The sequence below is a fragment of the Crassostrea angulata genome, chromosome 6 (genome assembly GCF_025612915.1).
Source record: "Crassostrea angulata isolate pt1a10 chromosome 6, ASM2561291v2, whole genome shotgun sequence".
Classification (NCBI taxonomy): Eukaryota; Metazoa; Mollusca; class Bivalvia; order Ostreida; family Ostreidae; genus Magallana; species Magallana angulata.
The window spans coordinates 9,415,961-9,443,957 of record NC_069116.1 but is presented as its reverse complement, the minus strand read 5'-3'; the positions used below and the strand labels follow the sequence as shown (position 1 = coordinate 9,443,957).

At 34.0% G+C, this 27,997-nt stretch overlaps 2 protein-coding genes and 1 long non-coding RNA gene across 17 annotated transcripts in view; all 3 read right to left on the bottom strand.

The window, feature by feature from the left end:
- The window catches only part of LOC128187700 (trichohyalin-like), a 72,186-nt gene that overhangs the window by 21,765 nt on the left and 22,424 nt on the right, over positions 1-27,997 (bottom strand). For 14 of the 15 annotated variants that reach the window (XM_052858143.1, XM_052858141.1, XM_052858147.1 and 11 more), the window contains 5 exons: positions 2,129-2,315; positions 1,476-1,774; positions 600-1,083; positions 437-487; positions 5-88 (listed from right to left, as the gene is read on the bottom strand). In XM_052858143.1, coding sequence (XP_052714103.1) covers positions 5-88; positions 437-487; positions 600-1,083; positions 1,476-1,774; positions 2,129-2,315 — 1,105 coding nt within the window. Of the gene's footprint in view, positions 1-4; positions 89-436; positions 488-599; positions 1,084-1,475; positions 1,775-2,128; positions 2,316-19,918; positions 20,597-27,997 lie in introns of those variants that run through there. The other variant, XM_052858149.1, reaches the window with a different exon arrangement.
- Positions 9,671-19,272, bottom strand: LOC128187704 (uncharacterized). The gene is made up of 5 exons (XR_008244078.1): positions 18,798-19,272; positions 16,819-16,910; positions 14,976-15,062; positions 11,935-12,008; positions 9,671-10,667 (listed from the first exon to the last, which is right to left on the bottom strand). It is a non-coding gene; the product is annotated as an uncharacterized LOC128187704 (long non-coding RNA).
- Positions 20,804-26,685, bottom strand: LOC128187702 (uncharacterized). Its single transcript, XM_052858150.1, has 2 exons — positions 25,574-26,685; positions 20,804-25,369 (listed from the first exon to the last, which is right to left on the bottom strand). Exons 1-2 carry the CDS (start codon positions 25,612-25,614, stop codon positions 22,597-22,599), a joined length of 2,814 nt encoding a protein of 937 aa, XP_052714110.1. The 5' UTR covers positions 25,615-26,685; the 3' UTR covers positions 20,804-22,596.

The following is a 27,997-nucleotide window of genomic DNA, read 5'->3' as shown; positions in this document are numbered from 1 at the left end:
TTACTCTGGAAGGCAATCCTTGGGCAATCCACTCTGAACGAAAAGAGGGTCTCTCCTTGTTGTAGGCAAGATCTAAATAGGATGGGGACTACAAGACAAAAGAATTCAATGGAAATTACAACATAACCATTGAAACATGTTTCGGAATAAGGAGACAGTATCTTAAGAGGGCTCAATGGTTGTGGCCATTCTTGGACTATTTAAATCTCCCTAAGAAGAAGAACTCTGTATAAAGATGTAGGAAACAGATATAATTTAAAGTTAAAATTTTGGATTTTTTTCTTTACTGAATGTTAGTGTATGGACAAAAATATCTTATGTTAAAGTTTAAGGCAGATCTGATGGTTAATTTGTGGACCACCCGGCCTCCGTAATAAGTATTGAATAGTTCACACAAGTTTATCTGACTATATCTCATGATTCTCATCCTTCTTACTTTTCTTCCCTCTTCCTGTGCTGGCGGAGGATAATCTTGGAATGAAACAGACTGAAAAATGCCAATAAATTCATGAATACAAGCACTGTATCAAGATGTTGTCATATTTCTTAAAAAGAAATTCCTACAAAATGGCAAAGGCTTTTATTTTTGATATACTTACCAATTTTTCTTCTGTAGCCCTCGGAGAGCCCCTGCCATTAAGTATGGGACTGATTCGTCCCAAAGAATCATTTGGCCCTTCATGTGAAGATCTTGGCCTCTCAGGGGAAGTCTGACTTCTCTCATTCTGAAACAGTGACCGACTGTACGAAGGTCTCTCTGAAAGACTCCTGCTCATTGGCTGTTCTGATTTTTCGTAGGCATCTGAGCGTCTGCTGCGAGTTCTCCCCCTGTCTATAGGGGAGCTGGTAATGGGATTAAATGTCTGACTAGTGTTAGGCCTATCATACAAAGAATTGTCCATAGCTTCACCAAAATCACTATCCTGGTCATCATATCTGTCAATTGGTTTTCGTGATTTAGGACGAACCAGTTGTCGACTGCGCTCAGGCTCTCGATGTTGTTCCATGTTGACTGGTTCTCCTCTGTCAGATGCACGAGTTTTCTTTTCCCTTGGAGAACTTGTCATAGTTGGAGAATCCATTCTATTAATGATATACACTTGTGTTCTATAAAATATTCATGCAAAGCAAAAAAGACAGGCATGTAATGGTAGATCAGTTCTTTATCTAGAAAAAATTACTCTCTGAACAAAGTGATATTACATTAGATAATTTGTTATTTTCTCTGCAGCTGTTTTCTTGACATTCAATTTATAGTAAACATAATCTATATGCTGTACAAATCATCACTGGTGATGGTAGCTTAAAAGTTGGTGATTTTTTACTAAACCTCAAATTCATAATCCCCACTAACTTATCATTATTACTTTCCAGAAAATTAGCCTCTAGGAAAAAAATTCTTTTGAATCAGTATTCAGTCTGCAATATTGAGAGATGGTTTGCATGAAATTGCATGAAAATTATCAAAATTTTACCGGATATCAGCCATCCTGTCTGGTGAAAAGCTCCTGAGTGCAGTGCTTGGATTCTGTACATCAGAGTACTTCCTGGACCGTTCCACAGGTGAGCTGGGCCTCCTTATAAAGTCGCGGGGAGAACTAGGGAGACCATCCAGCTCCATCGGACGACCCTCCTCCTCCCCAGTCCTCTGTCTGGCTGGGGAGGGACTTGAGGAAGTGGCGCCCCTCTCCTGGGGGGAGGGGCTGAATCTGCCAGTAATGGAGTTGGGACAGCCCGGAGGTAGTTGAGATCTCAGCTCTTCATAAGATGGAGACTGTATAAAAACAAGAAGATTAACAATACAGAAACATGCTTTAAAACTTTATACTCTAGCTCTTACTGGGAATTAATGTTTAGTTATATTATATCAGCAGTGTGATTTTTCAGTCTCTAGCTAGTATGAATTTTCACAGTGAGAATTACAAAAATTAATGACAAAAGTCTAAAGATGCTCTTATATATTCAAAGCATGGACTATTACTTAAATTTTTTGCAAGTCATCACCTTTTATCCTTATTTGCACAAAATATGAAGGTCTTTTATACAGACTGCAAAAAAGTATTGATATCACAGAAACTTATGTTCAATTACATCATAAAAAGCACATTTTTAGCAACTTAACACTGACCCTATTAATAGCTGAGGTTGAGAGGTTCATGGCAGTGCGGGTGGGGGATTTCTCCTCCCGACGGATTGGAGGTCCCTTGGATTTTCTGTCATCCATCTCCCTCTGAATCCGCTCGGATTCCTGTGCCAGTTCCTCCCTGCTTAACCTGGCCTCTTTGCCGTCAGGCTGGGCTTTCTTGGTGACCGGCCTACAAACAAATCAGAGCTGATTAATAAGCGTCAATTATTCATGTTGCAACAAATCAATCCTCATAGATACAGTAGTGTATATATTGGGGATCAAGCTTTAAAAACACTGTCACAGTGTGGAAACATGATGAATGCACCTATAACCTCCACACTGCATTTCCAAACACTTTGTCCATCCTGTATGGCATGAATCAAATCATCTAGTTAATGCTTTGTCTTGTTGCTCTTTAATTAGTTTACCTATGTATTGGAATCTACGTGGTTCCAAAGACCTAGATAGCATACAGCCTGTGATATTTAAATGACTATCTGTAAATCCATCTAATCACCGGGACAGCTAGAGTTTCAGTATGATAGGATTGGATTGTCTGATAGCATATTAGGTTGGTGACAAGTTGAAGTCTGGGGTGGAAAGAGGTTCAATATTTAATCAAAATGCTGCTTTACTTCCAGGAGAGCTTATTAGTGAATGAGAAAGCAATGGAGCATCCAATTCTATAAACATAGGATCAATATATAAAATATACAAGCTTAATCATACATCTGACATCTCCATATCTTGCTTGATTCCCTTTTTGAAAGCATTTTGGTGATATGATATGCTAAGTTGCTAAATTTCACAATCATTGTGTACTGGCATTGATCACTGTAGATCTATGTTTTATTCCAGGGAGTTTTTAAGTATTACTAGGCATTTTTTTACTTTTAGCTATGCCACAGGGCCTTATATCTTGAAGCCATGACTAAGGTGTTACATGTAATTAAATATACTGTCCTTCAAAAATTGCGTTATACACTTTAACTTTGAATTTTGCCCTGTAATACAACAAATAACCTTCAACCCAAAATGTAACGATAAAAAGGTCAGCCCATACTTTACAAGGTACTCTCCCTTTGTCTAATCTCTAATATTTCCCAAATGCTTCTATTCACTTTATTGATTTTGACCACATTAAAAAGCATCAAAGTTATTCACATTTTAAATCACTGCAAAACACCATTGTGTGCAACCACAAATGATACCTTAGATTAACTGTACCTCAAATACAATTTTTTTAAACCTGGTTTCTATACTTATGGAATTAATTAAATGTAATCAAATAAATAAAATATGATTTAGTTTTAAAATACACTTGACAAATCCCTACTATCTGATGAATTACAGATGTCATTCATCAAAAGAAAAATGAACATGAACAGAAAGACAGACAGATCAACAAAGTTGATAATATTAGAAACACAGGCCAATGATTGGTTGAAGGAATACAAAAGAAAATACCTTTAAAGGTGATAATTATACATGTATATAAAAATGAAAGAACTGCAACCTACATATCATTAAACTTTGGGTGAACTAATAAATCATGGAATATATAATACATGTACAAGTAATGCACAGTTTAAGTGACATTGCTGTTGAAGTTATTAATGAACTGTAAAAATCAATTACACTGTACGTCAAATTGCAACACATATATTGCCAATCAGTCTCCTATTTCTATCTCCATCACTAGACAATAACTGACAGATTGTCCTATCCCACACCTAGCCAAGAGTTAGATGCCGCTAATTAATTAATAAGTTATAATGAATACTTTATGGCAGCTACCTGACAATAGACATGACAATAGAATTAACTTGCTGAAGCCTATACACTGTGTTTCCCTTTGTCTGCCTCTTTATCAGCCACCCAAATCACCATGACACTGCCTCAATCAGATAGAAATCTTGTGGGAGGATTCCATTTTCTCATGTCAACCCCTTAGACTTTATCATTGACAGTTTTTTACATGCAGCAAAGTCATTGTTCTATTTGATACAGAGAAGAAGCTATAATTGGGTCAAAGTTCTACTTCATGATATGTAAATATATTTTTGTAGGGGACTTGAAAGAGATAATTTTGAAGGGATAGTACTGTATAGTGGAAAACTATCTTTGCTGTATTCACAAAAAGTAAAAGTTACAAGAATTCAAAGTTCAGTGAATTTAAATTTTAATTTGATGAACACACATTTAAAGGATTATGTGCAGTATTATGCAATTTTTGCCCCCAAAATCAAAGTTTTACATGTATAAAGAGCTTAAAAAATAAGGTGAAAGTAGTTAAAATCATATTGAAAATAATGATGCAAAATGTTATCACCACAGTGACGTTATAATGTAAAAATGACGTTATGAAGATTGCCTTATTATTATAAATTGATGTTTTGTAGCAAAATATGGGTGTTTTCCGATGGTTTTTCGACTGGGAAACATTGAGCGCAGGCTTGCTCAAGTACCATTTTTTAGTATGCTGTGTATAACTATCTGGAGAAAAACATATGTTAAAATCGTACTTGAGCAGACTTGCGCTCTATACTTCCAAATGCAAAATATAAAACAACAAGAGGCCCATGGGCCACATCGCTCACCTGAGGAACAATAGGTATGATAAAATCAGCTTAATGGAGTCATAATACAAACTATCTGGACAATGTACAATAATACATGTAGATTCCGTATAAATAAAATCCATTTTCCCCTGGATATTCTTATGTTTATAATCATTAGTCCCTTTTCTAACAGGACGATTTTATAGTCATATCATATGTTGAGTATTGCAGTTCTCAAAAAAATCCTTAACAATTGTTTATATATGGGATATAAACGTACATAAACTCTGAACCTTCTTGTGAGGCCAAAGAATTGTCCTGGGGCCAAAGTCTAAACAATTATAAAGAATCATCTGGCTGATTAGTTTCTGAGAAGAAGATTTTTAAAGATTTACCATATATATTCCTTTGTTAAACTTTGAACCCCCACTGTGGCCCCACCCTACCCCTGGGGATCATGATTTTCACAACTTTGAATTTACACTACCTGAGGATGCTTCCACACAAGTTTAAGCTTTCCTAGCTGATTAGTTTCTGAGAAGAAGATTTTTAAAGATTTACCATATATATTCCTATGTAAAACTTTGACCTTCCATTGTGGCCCCACCCCACCCCCGGGGGTCATGATTTTCACAACTATGAATCTACACTACCTGATGATGCTTCCACACAAGTGTCAGCTTTACTGGCTGATTAGTTTCTGAGAAAAAGATTTTTAAAGATTTACTCTATATATTCCTATGTAAAACTTCGATCCCCCATTGTGGCCCCACCCTACCCCCGGGGGTCATGATTTTCACAACTTTTAATCTACACTACCTGAGGATGCTTCCACACAAGTGTCAGCTTTCCTGGCTGATTAGTTTCTGAGAAGAAGATTTTTAAAGATTTACTCTATATATTCCTATGTAATAAAACTTCGACACCTCATTGTGGCCCCACCCTACCCCTGGGGATCATGAATTTCACAACTATGAATTTACACTACCTGAGGATGCTTCCACACAAGTTTCAGCTTTCCTGGCTGATTAGTTTCTGAAAGGAAGATTTTTAAAGATTTACTTTATATATTCCTATGTTAAACTTCGACACCCCATTGTGGCCCCACCCTACACCCGGGGGTCATGATTTTCACAAAATAGTTTACACTACCTGAGGATGCTTCCACACAAGTTTCAGCTTTCCTGGTCTTATGGTTCATGAGAAGAAGATTTTTAAAGATTTACCCTATATATTCCTATGTTAAATTTCGACCCCCCATTGTGGCCCCACCCTACCCTCGGGGGTCATGATTTTCACAAATTAGAATTTACACTACCTGAGGATGCTTCCACACAAGTTTCAGCTTTCCTGGTCTTATGGTTCATGAGAAGAAGATTTTTAAAGATTTACCCTATATATTCCTATGTTAAATTTCGACCCCCCATTGTGGCCCCACCCTACCCTCGGGGGTCATGATTTTCACAAATTAGAATTTACACTACCTGAGGATGCTTCCACACAAGTTTCAGCTTTCCTGGTCTTATGGTTCATGAGAAGAAGATTTTCAAAGATTTACTCTGTATATTCCTATGTAAAACTTCGACCCCCCATTGTGGCCCCACCCTACCCCCGGGGGTCATGATTTTCACAAATTAGAATCTACACTACCAGATGATGCCTCCACACAAGTTTCAGCTTTCCTGGTCTTATGGTTCATGAGAAGAAGATTTTTGAAAATTTCTCGAAAATTTTCATAAATTCCTTATTATCTCCCTTTGCAAAAGGGCGTGATCCTTAATTTTCACAAATTTAAATCCCCTTAGGCTAAGGATGCTTTGTGCCAAGTTTGGTTGAAATTGGCCCAGTGGTTCTTGAGAAGATGTTGAAAATGTGAAAAGTTTACAGACAGACGGACAGACGGACAGACGGACACACATTTAGACATATATTGGGTACTTAATGTCCAAAACTTTATTGGGTACCATTATTGGGTACATGACATGGTTTCACACGAGAACACATTTATTGGGTTAAATTTCTTTGCAGATGTATTGGGTATCAACAAATTGTCCATCATCTTCTTGGGTACATAATTCTAGATATTACCATGCATTTTTGATATAAAATTATTATAATTATTTTTATTTATTTCATGAAATTTTTTTAAATAATTCACAAAGCATAAAATAGTACTTTTTTAAGTCTATTATTACAGTACCCCAACAAAGCATGTGTTACTAGATTAGATAAAGTAATACTCAACAGGCCTGTGACCTACTTTGTTTTAATCTAGTATGGGAATTTATTTGATTAGGAACATTAAAGAAAGGGGGGGGGGGCTACTAGGTCATAGATATGGGGATTACCATATAAAGTGACCTATAGGGTATTACCCAAGTAAGCATTGATCATTGTCCATGTTTTGTTGGGTAATACCCTATAAGTTACAGACTTGTCCATGTTTTGTTGGGTAATACCCTATAAGTCACAGACTTGTCCATGTTTCGTTGGGTAATACCCTATAAGTCACAGACTTGTCCATGTTTTGTTGGGTAATACCCTATAAGTCACAGACTTGTCCATGCTTTGTTGGGTAATACCCTATAAGTCACAGACTTGCCCATGCTTTGTTGGGTAATACCCTATAAGTCACAGACTTGTCCATTATTTGGTTGGTTATACCTTATAAGTCTTACACTTCTCCATGCTTTCCTGGGTATTGTTCTTATAATAACCCAATAAGTAAAACAATAAGTAAAACACTGTCACTGTTTTTGGGGGTAAATACCTATACTAGTATCCATTACCCATTAAGTCACAGACTTGCCCATGCTTTTTGGGGTTTATTCCTTATTACATTTACCCAACAAAGCATGGAGAAGTTTGTGGCTTACTGGGTAATACAGAAATGTGCAATTTTAGCCAACAATGTAATTCAGGGAAACATCTGAGTTAATTAAAGTACTATCTTTGCAACATGTATGCAATACCGCAATTTTTGCAATGATCTACATGTAATTTAATGACCACTTTTATATCTTAATTTTTTAAATTCACAGAAATAATATCCTGTATTATTTTCTTTTAGAAACTTTTCAAATCGCAAGAAATGACTGAAATTAAAAATTAGAATTAAAAATATTACATATCTCTCCCATTTTCGCAAATTTTGTGACACGTAAAAAAACCCCTTTATATTTTCCCTCACTACGTTCGTCCAAATATAAAATAATAAAGTGCTAAATGAATAAAAACAACAAGTAGTGGTGTCACATAGGTACGCTGCTCGCTAGCGTTAATTTATTTTACACAAAAACACATATTAACAACCATCTGTCAGCCCAAAATCAACACTTTCCATGTCATCAGCCATTTTACCCTTAAATCGCAACAGTGTTCGGACCTATGCACACATCATCACTGCTGACAAGACTTAGTACTTGGAAATAATTAATAATTTTGTTGTAATGTATTCAGAAGCATTGTTTTTCACAGAAACTTATTTATAAACACCTTGAAAATAGTCAGATTTTAAATGGTACGAACAATTTAGACATTTTCTGAAGTCGTATGTATTCCTTCACCAAAGTTCAATATTGCTGGGATGCAATTTTGAAGATGTATTTCAATTACTGATACATAATGCATGGCAGAGTTTGATGGCGTTAAATCTTTTCTTGAAATTTACACAAATGCATGTACACAAATTATACTGAAACAAATTTATCAAATCTTACAGAAAGATTGTCAGACATCTTACATGTATGGTTAAGAAGATCAAACAGACCATTTCATAGACCTTTAAACTAGCATAATATTAAGCTCGCATACAAAAATGCAGAGAAAGTTTAAATATTCAACAGTTATTGTCTGACTCATAAAAAATACACATCCAAAAATATTCAAAAAATGTTCATATCCACATACTGGTACAGTTTGGTTTTTTTCTTAAAACAGTGACAAAGATTTTTGTATGTGTGGAATTACAATTTACATTCTGTAACTCATCATAAACTTTGAAAATCTTAACATGATCAACAATTTCAATACTATATTTACTGGTATTACAATGCATATGCATGATGTTCTTTTCTATGAGCACACACACATATAATAACAATATTTATATAATAGTGTTGTGTTGTGCATGTACTATGCATAAATAGTAGTCAGGGTTTGATACATAGTGCACGAGCCGGAGGCGAGTGCACTATGTATCAAATCCTGACTACTATTTAGGCATAGTACATGCACAACACAACACTATTGTTATTATTATGCCGACTGTTGAATATACTGACGTGCTTTGCTATAAGTAGCTGTGACGTTCGAGGGTTGACAAGTCCCTAAAAATAATCACTGGAAAAGCAAGCGTTTGGTGTTTTTTTTTCCCAAAGTAATCAATTGATTTGATTGTTTATTTAATCAACAAGTTGTTGTACAATAAAAAGTCAACAGAGGTTTATGTTCTTTTCAAGAAATGAGAGACGTTTGGCCGTACCGAGAAAACTCGAAATGTTTAGCAGACGAAATCTCATTGAATTTTTTTCTTGTACATTCTTTATCAAGCGTCATTTAAAAAAGCGTTTTTGTGATTCTCATGTAGAATTTCTTTGAAAAATGTTCAATCAATTTGTTCAACAGTTTATAAGAAACTTTAACTTTGAAATTACCGCCAATAATGAAGTGTTTTTGGAAAAATGAATAATTTTAATTGTTTGATGTCAGTCGTATATATCCACGTTATATATATATATAAATACCGCAGAATATGATAACTGCTGCGTTAGCGTAGCGGTAACGCGTTGGGCTTCACGCTGGAATGATTTTAGCGTCGTGAGTTCGAATCCCGCTGTCGGCGCTTGAAAGATTTTCGTTGAAAATATTTGCCGTGCTCTATTTCGGCATAGTATGCTTACGCTATATAAATCCTTTGATACTATGCGAAAATAGATGAGTATTGAATATATAGTGACAAACTGACAGAAGGCATAATAACATCAAATATATGTACACTAAGACATAACTCAATCAAAAGTGCAAATTTACTCTTTTAAGGTCATTCCATATTTTTTTCTTTATGGTCTCCCATATCCTTTTCCACAATATTTTTCGCCATTTTAGTTACATTCTGTAAGTTTTGGGCACATTTTCATTCATGGGAGTGTATTTGATGTGCAACAGTCTGAAAAATATTCCCTTACTTCCTTTATCTCTTGTTTGACCATTTTACTCTTATAATATATAATATAAAAATATCGAATGTTTTTCCTGTATCAACATTCTGAATTGAAGAAAATTGTAAATGTTTATCTTCTTAACCACCTCCAAGGTCATGACCTACACAATGAACAAGAATATTTATTGTTTAGGGGTGGAAATCCTATTTGTTTTTAAGATATTTGGTCATCATTTCAAGTTTATGGGGGTTGAGATATCAATTGTACAATTTCCGGTAATCTGCAAAATTAAGATATCCCTATCTTCAAAACTGTTGGGAGGAGTTATTTGCACAAAAGATGTACCCTATAAGCAATTGACTAGTTAAAAAAGTGAGTATTTTTTGCAAAAATTTACAAAAGTTAAAATCCTAGCAATAATGCATATTTCGATTATATATACAATTGATCTGCAAAACAAAAAACCTTTATATCTTGAAAACTGTATGAGTTGTCCAGACAAAGGGGGTACCCTTTTGGCAGCCGCCCGTCATTTCACCACTTCAATTACCAGATTTTTCTGATGGTAAACCCCATTAAATGCTTTCTAACACTAGCTGTGTATTTTTCCTGCATTATGCTCGCTACCTTCGTATCCACATGAAATGCCTGAGTATAGTCCACTGATGCATTTTCCATAGGCGGTAATGTAAACGTTCCTGTTCATAGCTCCAGCCCTATTTTTCGTTCAACAACGAGGGACCTCTTGAATGAAAGCTCATCAAATTGCCTCTTTTCTGTTAAAATTTCATGGTGTGAAGTCTGTACTGAAAAACTCTGAAAATAAAAGTAAAAGTAGGGAATTTCACAGTTTTGGAAAGGGTGTACGTCAAACAATTTCAATTCTTTCCTTCAAATGATAATTTAATTATGACACTTGGTTTTAAAATTGCAAATCCTTTTTTCTAACATGTGTCAAGCATTCCGATTTCAAATGTCCCAATAAATGTATATACACTCTGCAATTTAGCAACTATTTTGCTTAAAGGAACTACTTTCTTGTCCTACCGATTCTAAAAATAGTTAGAGGTATATACCCAATATGAAACAGTCATTGTGGTTATTTACAATTCTAAGCTTATACATATTCATTCCAGACACCATACAGAACCATGATTCCAAATTGGGAAAAAATCAATACATAATTATCGATTTTGTAGCATTGATACACATGCATTTAATCTGAACAAAATTGTCCAGTCAAAATTTAATTAAACAACATCTAGTTCATTAGCATTCAATGTTCTTAAAAAACATATATTGAGAAAACTTTTATCTCAAAGATAAAAATACATGTAAAACATAAACATTCAATATTTTACCAAATTTATTTTGTTCATATTCTAATGAAAAAACTCAATAATGTCTGATTTTATAAAAAATTTATCACACAAATAATGAGTTTTTCTTTAGTTACAAAAAGGAATTGTTTTCAAACACCATATGAAAAGGTAAAATAGAAAAGTATAAGAATTTTCCTAGTATCCATCAATGTACATGTATTACATATAGGTATTGGTCTGTAAATAAAATAGTTATATGACTATATATTGTGAAACCCTTAGTTTATTTCTTGCTCCATTTTGATGCTAGCTTGAGACTACCTCACCTATATGACATCATAAAGATGTCATAGTGATGAATTGTTTTTACTCATGTAAGTGTAATATTTACTGAACTTTATTCAACCCTAGTTTCAGAAGAAATGCACCATTACTTAACCCATTAAAGATATGTCATAAGGAAAAGGAACTTGCTAATAAGGAGGTTTCTTTTACTCTTCTATATGACAACCGTGGTAACATTTATAGAAAAACATATCCTATGGAAAAGAGTCAGTTAACTAGAGTTTAAAATCTAGAAGAATAAAAAATACCCACTAAGTGATTAAAGTCTGTGAAATATGTATACCGGTAATCAATATAAAGTTTCCCAGTAATTATCTGCATGTCAAATACTGAATATATAGTTTTTACAGGTTCCTTCTTTCAAACTTTGACAAGTGTAATTAGACATCATTGTTACAAAAATAAATTTTACTTACTGGTACATCTAGTGTGTCTCATTGTTGTGTTTTAATCTTTGATGAAGTTCGATCCACTTCAATTTACAAGGTATCTAAAATGAAATGTTTTGAATTTAATTCTACATGTATTAAACACTATCCCCAACATTTGCATTTTCATGTCACAATCAGCCATGTATTTAAAACTCAGAGAGAGAGAGATCGAGAGAGAGATCGAGAGAGATCAGCTAGACAACAAACAACTACATCGTCATGCACAACACATTTGTACAACCTAAAGACCAACACCAACACCCCCCCCCCCTTCAAACATTCAATATCAACCCCCACCCCCAAAAAATGATCTATTGTTTCAAAAGTATGAATAGATAAATACACGTAATTATCTACATAAAATGATTACAGATAATTTCATTCAATACTTTGATTATGATTAACAAGGATAGGTTTTATGGATTTATATTAGTACTAAGCAACATGGTAGGCTTTTACATATTAAAGTGTGCATATGTACATCTACGTAGTCATGTCACATACGAAACAGTTTTTTTTACGCAAATTTAATGCACATATATAATCTTAAACATAGAATTGGAACCTACCAGGCATTAAATGCAACTCCCTTACAATGCAAACTAATATTAAAGACCCGGAAACGTGCTACTACACCAGTTGCACGGTTTGGTTCGGTACACTTTTTGAACAGTACGGTTCGCTTTGTGAACGGTATGGTTTGCTTCTTGCACGGTACGCTTTGCTAAAAATAGCTGCATGCTTTGTGAACGTGTTGCGTGCTTTATTAATGAGGTAGGCGTGGCCTGAACGCTTTGATTTTTCTCGATATAATTTTCTTTAGTTTTTGCCCGATTGACTTCAGCAAGGTGGTAATTATAACGAGCCTTTTTTCTTTCTTTATATAATATATTACAAATGTATATCAATCTAATTAAAATCAGAACTGCCATCCATTATCTCAATTTTGATACGTTGCGTGAAACGTGAAAACTGGGAAGCGGAGGGTAGTTTTAATTTTGATTAGTCTGTTAATATTCGTACATGTATTTAATTTTAGATATATGCAATTATTAAAATAGATTAAAAGAACTGTTTGACTATAATCCGACATGTGTTTGTTACATGTAATTCAGCGATCTGGCGATAACAAGCATCTTAAAATTATTATTTCTATACATGTACTGAAGTCATTAAATATTTCAAATCCATTTAAAATTGCTACGAAAAATTGCCCAGACTTTTCTCGATATTTCTTTAATTTCCTTCTCGCTGTCTTAATTTTCGGCTAGTTGTTATATTTACAAGCATCTTTCTATTTTTTTTATTCATAATTCATATGATCATTCTTTATTGCGTTCTGTTGCCAATCAAATTCCCCTGGTGAATTGACAATGTAAAAATACACGCAATTTAAACAACTTAAAATAAACAATGAATTTCAGTTTAGAAATCTTGAAATCTTGAAAGTACCTGTTTTAAAGTTTTTCGACACGGATTTTTATTCATTTGAATAGTGATTCTATGATTTTCTGCTCTTGTTCGTATACACAGATCCGACTACATGTAACCCGAAATCGCTTCTCTTACCTAGAGCTGAAATAATATCGCATGTATAGTCAAAATATGACTATTAGTTTTTGTTAATTCAGTTAAACTATGCAAGTACATGTACCATATTTCTTACGAGAAATTTTCATGTACATAACTGGATACACACAATAAGTTAATAGCTTTTAATGGTGATATTTATCATTTTGTTGGACAAGTGTCCGCTCTTCACTGTATGCATGCAATTTAGCTGACATTTTACAAATGCTGGCTAACCTGTTTATATTTCATGTACCTTTTTACTCAAATACTTGTTGTAAACAGGACACGGAAACTTCACGGCAATCAACAATTGAATGTTAAAAGTGATAAACATATTAAGAATTTATCTAGTAACAAAGAAAAAAGAAATACCACAGCGATAGAAAGAAATTCTCATCACCAGTACATGAGTTATAATTATGAACTCGGAAGGAAATGGTTGTTGAATAATTTCAAATAGGAGCACTCTTTAAAATGAGGATTTAAGAAAGTAAACATAAAACTAAAACAATTTCATTCGATAATTTTCTTCTACATGTAGCTATGTAGGAGGAGCCAAGTAGCACGCGGCGCATGACGTGATCTGCCATACTTAAACTGATTGAGAGGCGAAGCACGTGGAGTCCTGAAATAAAATCCCACTCAAAAGACCGAATATAAAAACCTAAAGTGAAACAATGGTTTAGTGATAAAACTTCAATTTAAGTAATATAATTACACAAGCTCTCTCTCTCTCTCTCTCTCTCTCTCTCTCTCTCTCTCTCTTGCCTCTTCTGTAAGATAGAAGATCGAAAATAGGCGTGCTGTACAGGTTAGACGAAGACGTACGCAATTTTGTAGTTTTTCTTTTGTCTTGAACAAGTGTGAAAACCCCCGAGGACATGTTGTTTTGAACCCTGGGTTAGTTAATCACTATTCACAGGAAATGATCGCGACTTATACACAAGAAAGCCAAGTAACACGTTATGATTCAATGAGCGTTAAAGCAACCAACAACTTTATCTATGTATGATAAGTTTATTATTTCAAGGAAAAACTGATTTGTTAGTTGATCGATTCCCGACACCTGTTCATTTCACAATTTACGACATACATGTGTACACGTATTGAAAGTTCATGGCGCTATGCAAAGAAAAGATTAAGGTCTAAGAAAGGGAATAAGATTAAAACAATTTTGTAACAGTTTTAATAAAAATATTAGCGTTAAATTTTAATATGTGTTATTTAATCCCTTATAACTAAAATCTAGAAAAATATTGAACTTATCTGGTCAGCGATAATATCAGTCCGTATTCATCGAAAGAAATACGTCAATAAGCGGCATGTGGAAGTTGCACTCTTAAATTATTGCACGGTACGGTATGCTTTTTTGGCCGTTTTGGGGCGGGTCTTGCATAAATTATATTGCACACTTTTTGCACTGTACGTTTCGTTTTGTGAACAGTACGGTTTACCTTTAAACTGTGAATCCAGGGCTCCACTTTTGCTCTTTGTCCAGATGTCAGTATAGCTCTGATCATCATCATCATCATCATGTGATTCTACAACAACAAAGAAATATTTCGGATTTTTTATAAAGTTATAACACAGGCACTTGACCTATATAATTTTCTTGTAATAAAAAAATACTCTAATAATACACAATTAAGGTACACCTCGCCGCCATTTTGGATTTTTCTAGGACAGTCATACCTGCAGGAATTTCGGTGGAAATTCATTGATAAAGTTAATTTGCAATACTCTCCATCTTCAAATGGTCGTTCGACATCTATATAAGCTTCAACTAATTCAACCAAATCAATGCATTTCATCTTTCAACAATGAATATGACCCCTCATCCTGCATCTACTGCTTTAGATATGGGATGAATGATTAAACAGAGGACAGAAGTTGACATTTTAATGTCATACTTAGGGTAATCCCTTCCAAATAAAGCAATGATACAGATACCAACAATTCAAAAGGCGTTGATTTTGAATCAAGTAAAAACCATGGAAGTGGATATAAATACTGGCATTCATAAAATTCTATGTATCAACAAATGATTTATATATACAAACATTTTTCATATTCGGGTTTGGTATTTGATCAAGCTCAAGTTCCCAATAATGTTTAAAAATCCATAAACATATTTTTGCCACAAGGTCATCAAATGAAAAACGTTTAATTGATGTATTAAAGGGGCATTCTCACGATTTTGGCCAATTTTTTTTCCCGTTTTTGATATTTACAATATCCTTCAGTAAAGCATTTCTAATAGTCAACCAAAATTTGAGTGTCAGTTATCAAGCAAGATATTGAACTCAAAATAAACAAAGCTCAGGTCTTGTTTTTGTTTACATTTTACAATTTTGACAAGAAAATTCCAGGTTTAGACCTAAAATCAATGTGATAAGCTCTAAGAATTGTTTTTTATGTTCAAGATAAAGCAGATAAAAAAAATCAGCTTGAAAAAGAATTTTTACCTTTATACATTGATTCATTTTGATGTGCATCCTGCGTAAAATATGCACAAATTTTGCTCAGGATGCATTATTTCATTATAAGTGCATCCCAAAGGACACATCAAATTTAGAAAAAAACACACATTTTCTCGCTAAGGAATTCCACGACATTGATTGTTCCTTTTTTCACCTATTTACTAGACCCCCAATATGTTCCGAAGAAAAAATGGCACACTACAAAAGCCGAAATCTCATTGGTCAACACTTTATGATTAACCAATGAGAATCAATGAAACATAACATTACGGCGGGGAAATTGATGTCAATTATGATATCACTGAATAAAACAAATTCTCTCCCGAACCAGAATATATTAACCTATATAATTATAATCAAGGGAGTTAATGTGAATTTAATAACAACAAAGAGGTTCATGCTGAACGCTGATCCAGAACACGATATAAATGGTAGTCGACATAAAGAAACAGAGAAAACTCGGAAAGGTCTTAGTGACGGCACTTAGCCTGTCTCCTAGTATGGTCATTTAGAAATTGAGTTTAATTAAATGTATATGAAAGACTGCAAAACCAAGAGGATCAAAAATAGTTTTATGATTGAGTTTCAGGCTTAAAATCGGACTGAAGTGTTAGTTTTAAATAAATTAATCCAAGCTATTAGATGGCAGCGATGTGTACCTTAATTGTGTATTTTTAGGTATAGGGTATATTTTTTTATTATGAAAAAAGATATATTACATCATGCAGGTGCCTGTGAGGTACAATCATACTAAATATACATCATAAAACATACATTACACAAATGTTGTACATACATCGTGCATGTATTGACTTACCAGCCTTAATTGACTTCTACTTCCAGGTGCTAAATCGAAAGGGTCATCATCACATGATTCTGCTAAATCAAATGGGTCATCATAACATGATTCTACAAAAAACAAAGAAAATATGTATAGCTTATTTGTTCATTTTGGGGTCCAAAGAGGTCCATACAACTTTCCTTATACTGCACCCAATATTATATATTACATATAGCCATTAGGTTTCTAAAGATCCCATTCCAATGAATCTAATATCACAGGTAAATATTGGTAGCTCGGTCAAGGGATAACTCGAATACCCTGCTTATGTTGAAGTCTACCCCCGGTCCCGAACGTTTTCTCTACATAAATGTAATGATTTTAAAAACTCCTGATATCTCGAATATGGTACATATTTTCGAATACCCTGCTTATGTAAGGTATATTGAAGAGCTGAAACGCTAATTTTACCTGATTTATCTCAAAATGGAGTCATTTATTTTTAACAGCTGCCCTATCATAATTGCATGGTATCATTACTTCACACGTCTGACCACGGCAATATTTACACCTTTCAAAACTATTGTTACCTCAATCATGCGAGACGTAGTTTATTAAGATGGCTGCTTGTGTGTTTTGGGCATTTAAGGTGGTGTGGGGCACATCTTTTTTCAAAAGCTTTTTTTTGGGTTAAATATTGTAAAATTTGAAAATTCTAAACCGGTGAAAGTATTCTAATTATAATTAATAAATGTACTTGAATCCACAGTAATATCAACAGATGTCCCATCCCAATACCACCTTTATACATATCTATAAAATTTAGATTAAAAACAGCCATGATTATCGTAAATGTGTTTAATAAAACACAAGTACTGTATACGGACATATTGAATACACAGCTTGTGAAGTGACTATGGTTTATCATACATGTGAAATGTTTTCACTTTTCAATATAATTACTAGATATGAGGACTGATGAGCACAATAAATTAATATAAAATACATTAGCTTCACAAACACAACAAATACAAAAATATACTGTGTGTATTAATAGATAGATAATAAAAACCATATGTGTTATTTGTTAAATTTCAAGCCGTATTTTTCATTTTATACGTGATAAATTTCAGTAATTACATGGTAAGTGCTTCATCCCATTGCAAGTTGTAAACTGTCGAGTGACAAAAATTTTAAAGTCATATTTAAACAAAACATTGATTTAATAATCAAAAATTTTAAGTCATATTTAAAACGAAACATTGATTTAATAATTTATATAAGAATGGAATTAATCAGAAAGCCACTTAAGATATCTTGAACCCCTGGATACATACCTCGAAATTTTGTTGAAGTCACCTCAAGTTCAAGATACCGATTTTACCTGTATTTTCAATCTATTACCATTTACAATTTTCCCGAAATGTTTCTATGTTAGACCCCAAGAAGTGGTTATATAGTTGATTTGGAACAGCGAAAGAAATTTAATCATTGAAACAATGTCAATTTTTAAGACAAAAAGTTAACTAAACAATTAATCACTATGAATAAAGTATAAAATTGACATGGTCACGATTTTAGTCATAATTTATCTTGCTATTTTGAATGCACAAATAAGGCATTTAAAATGATTAATCGAAATGATTATCAGTTGTTAAGTTTTAATCAAGATAGTTCACTGTGACACAATTTAAGGCTTTGTAATGTAAACAAGGATTGTGCAATGATTTTGTTTACATACATTAAAGACCAGTTTTAAAACTCCAAAATCAATATGTAAAACGATTGGAAATGAAACTTTATGCCAAAAACAAACTAGATATGAAAAATCTTCTTGAAGGAAAGTTTTACAATAAAACTTCTTTATAACAAACACAAGAAACACTGACAAACTTGTTGGGTACTTAGGCTAATTATTCCACATCAGTAGTGTTGGTTATGATTAAAATAGATTTTGTCAATATCTTTAAAAATATGAAAAGAAAAGAAATATATAAGACTTAAAAATAACTTACATTCTTATCCAGATAGCAATATGGCCTTGAATGAGTTTTCTCTAGTTCCAGGTGATATGTTCATCTAGCATCTGTTTCAGTAGCCATTGCTACTTTCTGATTGGATAATCTTATCACATGTCATAGTTGTTTGGAACTCTTCTGAATTCTTCATTGTTGATGATAAAACCAAAGGCATCCCGAAAGAATTTGATTTCAACAAACAGTAAAGTCCATTAGATGGACTAAATTTTATAGAGAAATCTCAGACAAACATTTATTGGGTTTGTGTTATCCAATACCCAGTAAATGTCTCTGGAACACAATGAAAGCAATTGGATTATTGGGTATACCCAATAAGTCAAAAGTACCCAATAAGTGTTCCAATGACATGAATTGAACCCAATAAATATTCTCTCGTGAACACAGACGGACAGACGGACGGACAGACAGACAGACGGACGACAGACAAAATGTGATCAGAATAGCTCACTTGAGCTTTCAGCTCGGTGAGCTAAAAATGAGAATATTTTTATTTGTTTGCAAATTTGTGGGAATTAGGTCATTAAGGTGACGTCATAGATAAACAACGAATGAGCAATGATGACTAAAATCAAGATTAAAGTGATAGTCATCCTCTGTACAATGATTTATGAAGATTCGATTTTTATAAGATACTTTTTAAAAATTGGTTGAAATCGGGGGCAAATATTTGACCATACCGCACATTGTCCTTTTACCATTTTCTGTACATGCAATACATTGCACTGTGTTTTTAATTTTGATATCATCACTTGACAATGGACATGATTTAAGTGTATATTCCTACATATTTATCTTCAGTAAACAATACATAGATTATAATATAGCGAACAAAGAATTTGTTTGCCAAAATGTTATGATTAATTTTATAATTTCGTCGTAAATTGGGATCTGGATTCTAGTTTTAAAATCAAACATAAAACAATATAATATATCATGTTTGTATACTTAATGAGAGTAAGGAAGTGGTGATGAAAAAAATAAGGTTTTTTATTTTGTCCTATTTGCTACTCCGAATGACCACGATTTGCTTCAAATTGAGCAAATTAAAATCTTTTCCACCTGCAATATTAACATACAGTGCAGTAAATTAGCCTTACCTGTTAATTTTTGAGAGGTCTGTTAGGGAAGAGCTACGGAATCTCAAACTTATAGTGTGCTCTGCCTGTCGAATGTTCTGCATTCGTTTTAAGGACTGTCTGAGCGTGGTCAGAAACTCGTCTGGCGATTGTTTTACTAGAATTTCCATGCTTAAAATTCCACAATTCTCATACAAAGACAGGCTTCATTACATATACTCTACATCACTCAAACTTCAGTTTAATCCGAAAACTATTTTGTACATGGCAAAGGAGAAACCATAGGTCAACTTTAAACAAAGCGCTCCAATTGAATAAACACTTCACAGGATCCTTTAGAAGAAATTCATGGATGTTCTGAAGTGAAATCCCTTGTATCAAAGAGCATACACAGAAAAATTTAATATGTTCTTGTCAATAGGTAAATTGTGGAACAGCTATATTTACGAGTAGATTAGAATAAAGACACAAAAATCCATCTCTCTGTAGATAAGGTCTTTAGACAGAACGTCCCTACTAAGACTAACTCCTGCGTCAACAAACATTAAGGGTACATATGGATACAAAATTCACACAAGGTGCCCCTTTGTCAAGAGAGGCATTCAATAGCCACAACATGCCTCCAAAACCTCCCAAGTTTTCATTTCATTAAGAAAACACCAAGTCTGAAATTAATGACTGTACTAAACACCCCATCCCCTCTCAGAATAGGGATCCCGTTCTTCAGGAATTAATATCTGAATATATTTGAACAATTAGGAACAGTATCTTGTAATCAGACATTTTATTGTTCGGTGAAGCAGACCATGGGACAAAGATATGCTCTGTCAACAGGACACATAACACTTGTATTAGGGGTACACTATCAACATTCTTTAAAGCAATCAAACTTCTGTATACCCCTATTGTTTTTTCATCATGGTTACTATTCGACACTGTTCAGCCATGAGAACTGATAGCACACTGCAAGAATCCTCAGATCTCTAATTCTTTGTCTCAATGATCACAATCTAGTTTTGAAAAATTATTTTCTTCCATGTTTAATGTTAATTAGTCTAATAACTGTTTAATTACAAAGTAATTTATCATTCTAACTTGTGCCGCGTCATCAAAGGGATATATGATAGAAATACTAACACTAAGAACTAAACCAGCGTTCATTACAGGATAAAAATACACAATAGCCACGATAAAATAAGAAACAATTACCTGTATTACCTATATTCTGTAGAAAGATTGTTAATAACAAAAAAAATGAGGTATCTATTTCTGTGTTACAATTTTGTACCATAATATACACAGGAATAAATTGCTGACATTTGATGCAAGCCTGTGAGCCCCACTCAGACCCCTTTCAATTAAAATCTATAAAACTCTGGTAATAATAAACTAGCAAAAGTAGAATAAATGGGAGAAAAACATTGCTATACATATATATGAGGGGGAAAACTGTCTAAATTAGTATATATGAAACCAAACATACATTCTGAAAAATTTATTTTTCACACAAATGTACTTGTCATGACATTCCAAAAATCAGAAAAACAGGCAATCATGTTTAATAAAGTTCATACATATTGTGATTTTCATTGTGACGTATAAGGATATAATTTCCTAAATCTTTCTTTATAAAAACGTAAAAAATATCATTTAAAAAAATCACAGGGCAACAAAGACAGAAGTGAGATATATATATAACAAAAATTTAATACACACATAAACATATCAAATATGTCTCTTATATAAGATCCAGTCTTAAATATTCCTGAAATATGTTGACTAAATGCTGACATATAATACATGCACTGACAGAAATAAATTTATCGCCACTACTGAGTGATATCTGATATCCTCAGTTCCAAGCATTTATACAACTCTTTTAAACATAATATCACCAAACATTTAGGCTGTAAAACTCATTCCTACCAATAATGTAGGTACATGTAACACAAGAAATACTAGTTTCCCAGGTCTAACTTTGGTGTACAGGGCATGCCCTTGATTGTATTTTGTCCACCCTTTGACCTCAGGTCCAATGAAATAAATGTACACCCGCATGATAAAACTTTGTATACTCCTGATTAGACCTGAATAACTAATTTTATTCTCATGCAGACTTTACATCAATCTTCAACTAACTATACTAAGACTAAAAAAAAAATTAGACAGAAACAGTTCAGTTTGAAAATTTAAAATGTTGACAAATCAAATAAAGTTTATATGCCATGTGGACATTTCACAGGTATCAACTAACAACGATGAAAAACACAGATCTGTCCAGCACATTAAGATAAAAGTAGAGGGATCAATCACAGCTCTCCCAGGCTAACAACAGATTAAGGAGCTGTTCCCACTGAGGTTTTCTTCCAAATCTGGTTACCAGGGTCCTAAAGAACCAGTTCATTACTTAGGACTATTAAGACTTCACTGTGGACAGGTTCTATCAACTGAAGGCTAACCACTGGATATTTGTACTCATAATGATTGCTGACCAAAGAACAACACATGCCTTCCATTACGTCAGCCAAATAAGGAAAAAATATTTATATGAAAATAATGTCATTGGTCTTTTCAGGAAGTGTTTGTAATCTAATATGTTCTGTAATAAGAATGATTTCTCTATTGTAACTGTATATATCCACCTACAGCAAATCATTTTACAGAAACCATTTCAATAAAATCCATGATGGTCTTTTCAATTAAAGGTTATGAGAAATCATAGCTTTCCAGTGCTGAGCTTTACTTTCTAGTCGATCAAGAGTGACTTCTAATGGACTATAATTACAACTTTCTGGAGATAGAAAACTGCCCTGACCTCTTTTGTTCATCTCATCATCTGAAATACTATCACAGAAACTTGCTGAAAAAATCCTGGAGAAGTTAGCTTCATTTTTAACATTGTAGGACCCCTCAGACAGTCCCAAGAATGACTTGCAATTGGAGTTGTTTTTCCCTCCCTTATTTATGTTTCTGCCACAAGAACAGCCATAATCTTGGTCTGTCTGAACCTCAACACTCACACAGCTGGTGTCTGGAATGCTGTCAATGTTAGGCATCTCAAAAAAGCTCCCTGTGATAGATCCAGAATCATCCAAGATTCTGTCAGTTTGAGCAACAGAAGACAGTTCCAAGGTGTCTTCATTGCTTTCAGTTAAGGTATCTGTGTATTGTCTGTCTTTGATCAAATCACATTGAATTTCTTTGTCTTCTGCAACATAGAAGTATTCATTTTCACCATTGGTGATTTGTTTCAGTAGACCATCCAAGTCTTTTAAACTGAGCAAGGGTGATAAGCTTTTGTCCTCTGTTTGAACGAAAGCCTCACACATTTTAGAAGAGGGTTGCATAGAGGACTCATGTGAAGAGGGTAACACAGACTTTACTGAATTCAGTTCATTTGTGACAGGAGAGTTTGAGTAATTTGCTAATGAAGAAACTGCTCCTGCTAATTTTCCTTTCTGTTGCTTCCCAGCTGTAAGTGACAATGTTGGTTGGTTGTCCCCTGAGCTACTCTCTTTGTCCAATGAGTTGTCCCTGCTGTGATTCGAGTTAACTCCTTCCTCTGTGTCAATACTGTCATTCTGATTGTCTAAATTCACTTCAATGACGGTTACTGGAGAGAGAGGACAAGGTGAGATAGAAGAGGCTGAAGATGGTGAGGTCGGATGAAGTCTGTCGTCTGAATACTCTCCATTTCCATTGGGTCTCATAACTGTTAACAGTTGGTTGGACCTGGTACTTTCAGCATCCTGTAGCACCATTGAGAGCATGGCTGGTTCTAGATGAACTTCTGTCCTATAACTGTTCTGTCTCATGTTTTTGTCCTCTTCACTTGTTGACAGAATATTAGCTACTTCTAAACTGTCTTTGGATTCAAAAGTGTCTCTCACTGGACTCTGACAGATTAAAATGCTTGGTACAATATGTTTCTTCTGCAACTGGTCATTCATATTGTTCTCCTGAAGTTCCAGGTTGCTGCTCCCTGAATCACTCACATCGGAATTGATTTCCATTGATACATTATAAGACTTTTCTTCAGAAGAACTGCTTTCGGTTTCTAAAACTCTTTCCATTTTGCTTGACTTTTTAAGGCCACATTTGGTACGACCTTCATCTTCTTCATTTAAAGTCTCCAAATAAGTTGGTAATGACTTTTGACGATGACTGGCAAACTGTTTTCTTCTCAAATCTTTTGTACTAAAGGAGTTGTATTCTTTAAAAAAGTGCTGGTTTTCCCTTTTTAAAAGGTCAAACAATTTACTCACACTTAACTGTTCACCAGATATTTTTGTACTTGAATTTTCTTTTGCCTGCACAGAAAATTGCTGCATTTTCCTGTGCTCCCTTTTAGCTTTTGCAGCAGTACTCTGACTATCATGCTGACTTTTAAACTGTGGGACTGCCTGTTTAGGTGATGACACTCCCATACATTCGTAAATGTGGGGTTCCATAAAAGGTCTCTCTGTTTGTTGCTGGGCTTGGTTAATATTTGTCTGCTGAATTTTTTTGTACCAATCTTGAGCAAATCTCTCAGGAAGATATGTTTCTGGTCTGTTCCCAAATCCAAGATTATACAAAATCTGGTCTGGTTCATTAAAAGAATATTGGGAAAACATTCTAGGATTTGGCATATTGTATGGTTGAAATGATTGTGGAAACGCAGGGCTTGTGTGACATACATCTGGGGATGGAGGATAGTTACTTGCAGTGGACTGTCTGGAAGAAAAGCTTGTGTTAAAGGAACAACTGCTGGTACCTGTACCAGTCTCAGTGCTTGAAAAATCCTCACTCAACTGTGAGCTAGCTGTGGATCCATGTCTCAGATAATCATTATTCCTAGTAAAATTCAGAGAATCAAGTGGGCTAAGACTTGAATCCCTGGAACCACTAGAAATCTCTGAACTACTGCTAATGATTTCTGGCTTCTTGTTAAAAGTGTGTTTGGCAAATGGATACTGCTCCTGTTCTTCCTCAGGTAAAACCAGATCCCGAAGTTTTGAAGACTTTTTATTGTAGTTTTTGTTCATCTCTACCTGTCTTTTCCAATGACGGTCTTGATCTGCAGTCATCAAATTCATGCCCTGTAAGGTAGCTGAATCCACCAGTAGTTTTTCCAGAAAAGGGTTATGAAGCCTGATCTGGGGAGAGGCTGCTGGGCTTGTAGTTAGCTCAGATAACTCGCTGCGTATACTAGAGACAGACGTGGTTCTGGACTCAGACAGAGGTTGCTCTGGAGTCTGTCTTCCTGAATTCACTGTGTAGCCACTAGACAGAGAGGGTGGGCCAGTTCCTGCACTACTTGAACTGGACATGTCTAATCCAAATTTGTTCTGCCAAATAGAATCCAGTTCATCTTCTTCACTGTAATCAAATGAACATCCATACAGCCTTTGCCGTGGTACATCTCTGTATTTTATTTCATTGCTGCACTCTTCAGACAATGAGTTCAATTCAAAAGCATACTTTTGTCTTCTGAAAAAAAAAAGGTATTTTGTTAATAAGATAATCAACAGAAATTAAGCTTTTTATTATGATATTCATAAAAAGTTAAAGAGTAATTTCCCCAGCCTAACTAATTCTAGATATCTTCAATACACTTTTGAAAACAACAATGAATATTGATATAATTACTAAGGTGGTGATACAAAGCTTTCGGTTTCTTATATTCAAACTTACTGTGACAGCATCCACATTTTGGCCTGATGTTGGGTTATCATTGTTAATTGGGGGGAAAAAAAACCTCTCCAGAATCTTTAAATTCCGTGAGTGAAAACTTCCACAGTGAAAGTCAATAGCCTACTAACTAACCAATCACTTTCTACTACTGTACAGTATTCTAACATTGGTGATCTACAGAAATCAATGAGTCCATTAGTCACAGGGACTGTGATTTACGTCAAAACACACTTCTGAAGATAATGAAACCGCTGTACAACTACTGTGGTTTCATTAATTTTCGTGGGTATCAATTTTCGTGGATTTTCTGAAAACCACAGTTTCAAGGATACGTAATTTCGTGGCCATTGATCCTATCAATACAAAATGTTAGTTGAAATTGAACTTCAATAAACATTTAATTTCGTGGATCAACTTGACAATGAAATCCACGAAAATTGGTATTAAACGAATATTGATGAAACCACAGTAATTCATAATGAGAACCCTGTATGTGACAACATTGACTACAGATAGAGAGTATCATCACTTCCCGTATTCAAATCATAGAATCATTTTTAACAATAAACTTGCTTATAACAGTTATAAAAATTATTGAATTTTAAATTATAAATTATAAATGATATCTATACCTCAGATTTCTTGACCTGTCCATGGTTAATTAAAAAAATATATATAGCCAGTAGTATTATTGTACTTAGTTCAAACAAATAGATCCATCTCCTGCTGTTTATCCTTTTTTAGAACGAACAAAGCATTTTACAAAATACATCTTCATTTCCAGAACTACATTAAATCACTTCTGCTGATCAGAGAAAGATCTATATTTGATATCATACTGCTATAAGTATTGAGAAGTCTTGCTTTGCTAAGTGATACGTCAACACAAGATATTCACCTCTACATCTATTAACACAGCAACTCTGGACTCCATTAGATAAAACAAGTGTCTCTCTCATTCACTGTTTATGGGTGCTAAAATATTGATTTAACAGCTTTTAACCTCAACTTTTTAAAAAATGAAACTATCTTCATACAATATTCTGTAAAACATGAAGGATTTTATTTATTTTTTGGTTAGAGGATTAATAGATACTATTCATTACATGACTGTATATTTTAAACTAGTACTTTAATTTGAAAGTTTCATAAATTTGTGTTTGGTTTTTCTTTTGATGAAGCATTGGAAATTTAAAAGTGAATTATAAATTAAAAAAAAAATCTATAATGTTCAATAACCATACAAGTATCTTGAATCTTGAGAAATTTGGAAAATAATTTTGTTCCTTAAATTCAATTCATTGTTTTGCTTTTAAAAATTGCTTGCCAATTTATTTTCAGTACATGTATTACTGGTAAGGGTCATCATTGCGCAACCATTTAAGTTCTATCAGAATCTATTTTTAGAAAGTTACAATCTGTGTATCACTTACAGTTTCCTTTGTTTTACAGTTTAAACGCAAGCAAACCGTCATTGGAAACTGCTTAGTTTTCTAGCAGTATAAAAGCAACTAGATTGTATTAATGCTGTGTGTATCTATATTTCATGTAAATGGGTAATTCATATGTAGACAAAAGTAAGACTACAGGTAATTATTCTGCAGAAAACAAGAACTCTGACTTACTGTTATAGGGCGGACACTGCCTCCATCCATTCTTCTACATCCTCAGTGAAGTCCAGCCATCACGCAGATCGAATCAGGTTTTACATTATTGTCACGTATATTTTTATGGCATTTACTTTTCCATCCTTTGTTTATCACACTCTTTTAAAGCCGTAAAACAGTTCATTAGATGGTGGACAGTGCTGTTCAATACAGATACAGTATGCTCTATATACAAGTACTGACAGCGACCTAATGCTAGCGTTACTTATCAAGTTGTTCCCAAAGACTCCCTTGTCTTACTATTCCATTTCAAATTATCAAGAGTTGAGGACTGCGACTTCTATTCAGTATTAATTCTTGGAAGCATGATACATGTATGTCTCTAGGTGTGAATTTCAAATCAATTCATCAAGGTTTCCCTATCTGGTGTTAAAATATCAAGTTTCTATAACAGACTTGTCATGCTTATCTTATTAAAAGTATCTATCCCCAATACTTAAACCAACACCAGAGTATGTAGAGAGAGAAAGTTAAAGAGCATGTCTACATGCGTTAAATATCTGTATCTGCTGTATCCAGGAGCTGATGAAAGAAGAATCCTCAATAAAGTACTTAGTAGGGTGGAGCGGTGATTTATCTATTGGAACAATAGACATCTTGTGTACAGACACGTACAAGGATTTGATTTCAAGTATATTGTACAATAAATTGAATCCAGTGTTCTTTGGTCTGCAAATGATCTATCAACAGTATACTAGAAAAAAAAAGGTTTGAAGACAGCTGTCATAAGAGACTACTGTGTTTTGTCAATAATTTA